Source organism: Hippocampus comes, unplaced genomic scaffold (genome assembly GCF_001891065.2).
Source record: "Hippocampus comes isolate QL1 unplaced genomic scaffold, H_comes_QL1_v1.1 scaffold56, whole genome shotgun sequence".
Lineage (NCBI taxonomy): Eukaryota > Metazoa > Chordata > Actinopteri > Syngnathiformes > Syngnathidae > Hippocampus > Hippocampus comes.
The window spans coordinates 795,262-802,836 of record NW_017842056.1 but is presented as its reverse complement, the minus strand read 5'-3'; the positions used below and the strand labels follow the sequence as shown (position 1 = coordinate 802,836).

At 48.7% G+C, this 7,575-nt stretch overlaps 1 protein-coding gene across 1 annotated transcript in view; it reads left to right on the top strand.

Annotated features, from left to right (window-relative positions):
• Positions 1-7,575, top strand: part of LOC109510357 (zinc finger protein 335) — a gene marked incomplete at its 3' end in the record, with an annotated part of 15,226 nt that extends 7,651 nt beyond the window's left edge. Inside the window, exons 12-28 of the mRNA XM_019860604.1 lie at positions 615-734; positions 818-894; positions 1,057-1,217; positions 1,886-2,109; positions 2,198-2,297; positions 2,532-2,620; positions 2,703-2,962; positions 3,364-3,478; positions 3,592-3,789; positions 4,064-4,206; positions 5,103-5,245; positions 5,365-5,462; positions 5,530-5,616; positions 5,871-5,954; positions 6,031-6,090; positions 6,580-6,673; positions 7,424-7,575. Coding sequence (XP_019716163.1) covers positions 615-734; positions 818-894; positions 1,057-1,217; positions 1,886-2,109; positions 2,198-2,297; positions 2,532-2,620; positions 2,703-2,962; positions 3,364-3,478; positions 3,592-3,789; positions 4,064-4,206; positions 5,103-5,245; positions 5,365-5,462; positions 5,530-5,616; positions 5,871-5,954; positions 6,031-6,090; positions 6,580-6,673; positions 7,424-7,575 — 2,205 coding nt within the window. The remainder of the gene's footprint in view (positions 1-614; positions 735-817; positions 895-1,056; positions 1,218-1,885; positions 2,110-2,197; positions 2,298-2,531; positions 2,621-2,702; positions 2,963-3,363; positions 3,479-3,591; positions 3,790-4,063; positions 4,207-5,102; positions 5,246-5,364; positions 5,463-5,529; positions 5,617-5,870; positions 5,955-6,030; positions 6,091-6,579; positions 6,674-7,423) is intronic.

Below are 7,575 nucleotides of genomic sequence, written 5' to 3'. Positions count from 1 at the left end.
ACGTTCGAGACAACTGGATTAAAGTTATGGCTGTGTGAGGCGGGAGTGGGGGTTCTGCAGCAACGGGGACGAAAACAAAATTACGAAGTAGACTGGACATAAAACACACACTTGAGGTGTCATTGTCTCCTATTACCCCGAGATGGGACCGTCTGGTTGCAGAAAATCAAGCTCGGGGCTGTGGTGAGTCGTCATTTTCATGCACTTTGAATTTGCGTTGTATCGTATTTTGAAGGCATTAAACATTACCATCGCGATCAGAGAGAGTGTTGCGGCCAGATTAGACGCTCCTTGTGTTTATTATTATATTTCGAAAACACCACAGTTTCCATGCAGCTCATACCATATTATTTTGTTGTATTATTTCCGCCACACCTTAAATGCCGGTCCCTGAAAATATTGTCTGACATAAACCGGTCCGTGGGGCAAAAAAGGTTGGGGACCCCTGCAATAGAGTAACTCCAAATTGCCCTGCTCGTTTCACTTCCCGCCAGATGGGTGGAGTCAGCTGATTCAAACACGCCAGCAAGTCAATTTTCCATCACGTGAAGCAAAATGGCAGCTGTCCATTTTTGAACCCTTGACGGCTCAGCTTTTTGTCCTTTTCTTTTTAGCCGTCGGCGACGGTCACCGAGTTCCCGTGTCCCGTGTGTCACAAAGTTTACCCCATGCAGAAGAGGCTGACTCAGCACTTGAAGACCCACAGCGCAGAGAAGCCGCATATGTGCGATAAGGTCCGGCCGGCTAGCCCAAATGTTGGCAACCTGACAGTCCGGTCGAAAACATGTCATCTGATTCTTTCTTTCCGTTTTTACAGTGTGGCAAATCCTTCAAGAAGCGCTACACATTCAAAATGCACCTCCTGACGCACCTCCAGAGTGTGGGAGACAGCACGTCAGTAATACGCATTTTGTATAACGTACCACTTTTTGAATTTTACTTTTTATTATTTTTTAAATTTTTTATTATTATTCTTTTTTGGAACCACATGAACAATTTCTAGCTACCTTTTGCTCAGCTATTCCGGACTAACCCAGCGCGTTGTGTGTTTGTCAGCTTCAAATGCGAATTTTGTGACTACACTTGCGCCAACAAGAAGTTGCTGCTCAACCACCAGCTGTCCCACACCAGCGACCGACCCTTCAAGTGCAGCCACTGCAAATACACCACCTCTAAAGAAGACTTCCTCGTGTCCCATCTGGCCATTAAGCATACAGGTCGGTCCGATAGGGCGTTTATTGAAGTTAAGAAGCAAAAAAAATAAAAAAAAGAGTCATCCATTGTTTCAACTCAGCAAGGCACACCTCGAGATTATAGCAACTGCATGGGTTACTCCTTTCTAACGGCATATATCGATGAGTATCATCAGCATAACATTGAAAACTAATCTTATATTTACATATGATGTCCCCGAGTGCGAGCTTGAAGATTGCTGAACAAGAAAGGCCCCAGTACCCATCCCTGTGGGACTCCACATGTCATAAAACGCAGAAGTGGTTTTACCCTAAATTACAATCGTTTTTTTCTTCGGCAGTTGCTTCAGGTCTTTCAGCCGCACTGCTGTTGATATAGCGCTTCCACAGCGACGTGACGCCGCAACAGTAGTTAAAACACGTCGCTGCCGCAGAGGGACGTCGATCACTCAATCAGCACAGCTGCAGCTTAACGCTACATTGAGCGATAGCGATCGGTCTGGCTGGGGGCGGCCGCTGCGCAATTTGGAACGCAGGAAAATTATTATTTCATGGGTTATACACTTCCGCTATCAAAAGATGCATATGTATGGAGTATATATATTTAGACGCAAGCAGACCATTAGTTGTCGGGCACTTGGATCGGCAGTGTTGTTCATTTGGACTTTGGTCTCAATATGTCCTGTTTGTAGGAGACAAACCCTTTGCCTGCTCGATGTGTCACTTTGGCACCAAACATCGCAAGAATCTCCGCCTCCACGTGCAGTGTCGCCATCCGGAAGCTTTCGAGGAGTGGTCCGTCTCTCACCCGGCGACGGAGACCAAGACGCGCCGCAAGCCTTTTTTCGCCCTGCAGCACGTCGAGGAGCAAAAACAGCAAGACGAGGACGCGGCGCAAGTGGTGCCCAACGCCATCGTGAGTCCACGTGGCCACTTTTGCATTTGATTGACACCGACGAGGGAAACGAGTAACTGTGTTCTCCTTCCCTTTTGGCTTCTGTCAGGTTTCAGTGGACCCTGTTGCTCTGGAGGCGATTCAGGGGATGGCGAACGCTTCGGTGTCCCAGGATGCCCTGGGAAACACCACCATCATCTATGAACAAGGTCGGACACCTTGACAAAACTGCTCAGTGAACTTCCTCTTTTTCCGCAGTAACTCATTTGTTCCCGAAGCAAATGTTTGCAATACCCCCCCCCCCCAAAAAAAAAAGATTTAACTACTGCAGCACTGTGAATTTGATCTGCAACAAAAACAGGAGGGTCAAATGAAGCAACTTCATGTTGGTCACTGTACCGGGAATGTAAAAACTGAATGTGGTGTCTGCGTCCGCTCTCCAGCCGAGTCCGGTGAGCTCTCCGCCCAGAACGCCCTGAGCCTGCTGCTGAATATGAGCAACGCCCGGGATTTGGTGGGAGACGCCTTACAAGTTGGTGAAACCGCTCCAGTAGCAACACGACTTCTGAAAATAAAAGTCGATTGACCGAGCCGACGCCGACCGCGCTCCCCAGGTAGCCGTGCTCAAGTCGGACGGCAGCGCCGAGGTCAAAGCTCTCGAGAAGGAAACGTGGGGCGCGGTGTCGGCGGCACCGGGCCAGGCCCACAAAGTCGTCACCGTCCACGTCTCCGAGAACGGCGACGCCGTTTTGCAGGAGGCCTACGGGGCGGAGACGGAAGCCATCGCTCAGATCGCCATGGAAACCTACACGGACGACGGGGAGTTCAACGTGGTGGAGCAGGTGACCGAAGAAGTCCAAAGCTCCGAGTGCAGGTGACGGAGTGATTGCAAATGTGGGCGTGGCTTTTCTGTGGCTCTGCTCATGATTGACATGCCCAGCAAATGTCGTTTTTTTTCTGCTAAGATGGCTTGGAAGGCTGAATTTCTCAAAAGTTGAGTTCTGGGATCTTTTAAGGCGCTCAGACTATCCCGGAATCGTTACATTGGGACAACTGTTGGAGCATCTAATTCACAACATTGTTAAATGATCAAGACTATTGTCAAAATATTATTAATTACTCTGTACATTTATTGGAGCAGCTGTTTGGGACTTGTCCCGAATTTCCCAATTGCCACCACGCCTCTGGTCACAGTGTAAAAAAACAAAAAATCCTTCTCATACAAATCATCTGAAATAATTTTCCACTGAGTAAATCCACAACTTTCTTTTCCAGTAATGAGAAGAACGATCAGGTGCGGGCCGTCGAGGAGTCCGAGGCGCAGAGCCCGAAAACGGAAAAGTTCTACCTCGCTTCTGGGTTGGCCGACGGTGTTCTGCAACAGGTGGAGGTAACGACATTGTTTTTTTGTTTTTTTTGTTGTTTTTTTTTCCCCCCCCCCCCCCACCCCAACACAAACGTGGCGTCACATTGAGCGTGTCTCACATATCTGTCCGCTTGCAGCTAAGCAGCGAAGCGCCCGCCTCGCCTCCTGCGGCGAGCTCGCCCAGCGTCAGTGCCAAGCGGTTCTCTTGTCGCATATGCATGGAGTCCTTCCACGGCCGCTCGGACATGGAAAACCACAAGCGGGCGCATGTGGATCCCAACACCTTCAAGTGTCCAGACTGTGACTTCACCTCAAACTCTTGGCCTGAGGTTAAGGTGGGCGCAGGAACCTGTTTTGCTCTCTCCCACATCCGACTCAATCTGCAAAATTGTACGGCAACTACACTTGGACAAACTTAAGTGAGATTGACTTTGGATCACTTGGGATTCGACCTGCTCAGGGGTTGAAAGGGTTTCTGAGAATTTCTGTCGGATGGCACGGGAAGTTAAGATGGGGAATTTTTGGGGGGGTGACAGGAGACAAGGTTCCTCGTGCACTTTGGCGAACTACAAAATGCTAACCTGCCTACTTGGTGTTTGTTGGATTCAGGCTCACACGGAGCTGCACTCGTACTTGCGGCCTCACAAGTGCCTCAGCTGCAGCTTTGCCTCCAAGAACAAGAAGGACCTGCGCAGACACCTGCTGACGCACACCAACGAAAAGCCCTTTTCTTGCAAACTTTGTGGCCAGAGGTACGAACAAAGCAGTTTTACCGGCTATGAAACAAAATACTTTCCATTTCGACACTTTCTACTTTGCAATTGACTGATGACCACTCCGCGTTCGAGACCACCTCTAGTCTAAAGTGAGCTGGGATGCACTTTAGCGCGCCGTACATTTTGTTCCGAAGCAAGGTTGCGCCGGCGGTTCGCCTCCCGCGGTTCGTTGTAACGAAGGCCTTTCCGCGATTTTGTGGGGAAAATCTGGTCGGTATAATGAAGTTTACGTTGGAAGCAAAATCGGTAAATGCAAAATGAATGACATGAAATCGGAACTTTGAAATACGAACGTTCGACGGGTGGAGACATTGGAAACGGGGTATGTTGAAAAGAGGTTTGTGTGTGCGTGTGCGTGTGTGTGTGTGTGTGTGTGTGTGTTACACTGTATGTACATCTGCATGTACTTCCAAATAAATTCAAATGAATTGATTTAAGTCGCTTAATCTCCTAGCCTGGGTGACCCAGTGGACGAGTGGTTAGCACGTCGACCCCACAGTGCAGAGGTGCCGGGTTCAATCCCAGTTCCGGCCTCCCTGTGTGGAGTTTGCATGTTCTCTCCGGGCCCGCGTGGGTTTTCTCCGGGTGCTCCGGTTTCCTCCCACATTCGAAAAACATGCGTGGCAGGTTCATGGAACACCCGAAATTGTCCCGAGGTGTGAGTGTGAGCGCGGATGGTTGTTGGTCTCTATGTGCCCTGCAATTGGCTGGCAACCGGTTCAGGGTGTCCCCCACCTACTGCCCAAAGACGGCTGGGATAGGCTCCAGCACCCACCGCGACCCATGTAAGGATAAAGCGGATCGGAAAATGGATGGATGGATCTCCTAGCCGTAGTCTCTTTTTGTGGTTTGATGGGCACATGTTTTTGCAGCTTCAATCGCAACGGCCACCTCAAGTTCCACATGGAGCGTCTCCACAACCAGGAACAGACCACCACGCGCAAAACCCGCGCCGCCCTGTCCCAGCAGACGATCATCGTCAACAGTCACGAGGAGGCGCTGGCCACGCTGCAGTGTAAGACTTTCACCAACGTCACCACGCACGCGCTCGGGATGCACGGCTGTTTGCCGACGACGCTTTCAAAGGTCACGTTATGATCGGATGAGTCTTAAAAACATGGATGCGTGTTGCAGCCCTGCAGGCCCACCAGGCCGTCATCAGCCCAGATCAACTGCAGGCTCTGGGGCCGGAGCACATCATTGTGGCCCAAGACCAGTCTTTAACGGAGCAGGTAGCGCAACCTCGCGTTCACTCAAAGCCGCGCATCGTAGGACAACATCCTTGTTTGCGCCGATCAGGAGGAGGGCGCATACATCCAGCAGATCACCACCATTGACGGACAGACGGTCCAGCACCTCATGACGGGAGACAACCAGGTCACTGAGGTGAGGAACCGGACATCTTCCGCTTGACTCGGAGCACTTCCAGGCTGTACGGACACGACGTGTTAATTTATTTTGTTTAGCACGCTGCTCTGCTAGCAACTCTTGATCAATCGAACGTTTTCATGTTTTTTTTTCTTCTTACATATGCTGGAAGCGATTTATTTCCAGGACATGTCACGCTAGCGCAAAAGCGTGATCTGCGTTCAAGTGCTGATCTCAATTTTGATTGGACACGTTGTCGATGCTGTGCGCAGGTGCAGTACATCATCTCCCAGGACGGGGTGCAGCACTTACTACCGCAGGAGTACGTGGTGCTGGCAGAAGGCAATCACATTGAGGTGAGCGCCAGTCACGCTTGACCGAGAGGCTGCGCGCGATGTTACGCCAGGCTCACTTTCTGCTCACGTCCCTCAGATGCCAGATGGGCAGATCATCCAGTATGAGCATGACGGAGTCTTTCTGCAGGAGCAGCAGGTGATGAGCAGAAAAGCACGGCTGGGCCGCATCAGGTCTTCCGAGCAATTTGCAGTTTGAAGGAGGGCTGTCACCTTTTGACGGAACGGATTATCCTGTCGATTACGGATGGCTGGATGGATCATAAAATATGAGAAAATAATGCTAGAAAATTATGTTCTGTTGCAAAATCCACAAACCAATTTATTATACAAAATAAAATGAGCCAAACTAAAGAAAAAAACAAAAACATACACATTTAGATTTCTCTATTTTAAGGACTAGAATTCAATCTCACGTAATTCTTAAAATCCAGCTATTTCAATTACAGTAGGGAACTTTTATACAAATATTTACATACTCTAATCTATAAAATTTCTAAACTTATGAAAATAATCATAAAATTAATCTCGAGTTTGTTTGTCTTTATCCCGGTCAATATGAACTGCAGGACACTGGGAGGTTTCACCAAACCATCTGTGCTCCCTTCCCTCCTTTTGTTCTTTTTAGATCGCGGTCAGCGCTGACGCTCCAATCCAGTACCTGCCCGTTGCTGCCTCGGAACAGAAAGAGCTGGAGGTTGGCGCCCAATCTGCCGTCACAGGTCTGCCCTTCGGACAAATTTATCGATTTTGAGTCCAAGCTGTGCGGCGTCAGTCGCAACATGAAGGGACATCTGCACGCTTCAACGAGCTCCAAAACAAAACCTGGATCAAAAACACAAACGGGTTAAAATATTAGAAACACAACCGCCAAAGGGGAAAGGTCTGCTAATGCTTTTTAAAAAAAAAAACTCCCCTCCACACCCCCCAAAAAATAAAGGGCATCCGTCAACGTTTTTGCTTTCCAAACCAGATATTTTGAATGACATTTTTCCTCTGGATTGGGTTTTTTTTTGTGTGTAGTTTATCTTTAATCTACTTAATGCTTGTTCTTATTTTGATGAGGGAAAAAAAAAATCACAATTTCATTATCGACTGACAGGGATTACCGGTACTTATATTGTGATGCACTCTTCAGCCATATCACCCAGTCCGAGTTTGAAAACTCAACTCAGCTGTATTCACAGAGCACTTGAAAACAACCACAACTGTATCCAAAGTTCTATACATGGAGCAAAAATAATTCATACCACAACAAAAAAAATAGAATGATAGATAAATAACAAAGACAGGAGTAAAAAGCACAAAAAAACAATCAAACTAAAATCAAGTCCCGAAGTCAAAAGCCAAAGAGTAAAAACAAGTTTGAAGACAAGTTTTATTAAAGCATGATGCACATTTTTTCGTATGTTGCCCTCGCTGGGGGGATGACTTAAGCCGATCCCGACTGTGGTCCCTTTTACCCGTTGTAGCGGTGGCAGACGCGGCGGTGACGGTGCAGGCGCAGGCGCAGGTGCAGGCGCAGGTGCAGGCGCAGGTGCAGGAGGTCTACACGGAGGCAACGCCCGAGCAGCTGGCGCAACTTCAACAGCAGCAGCCGGGGGGCCACTATGACGTCATTCCC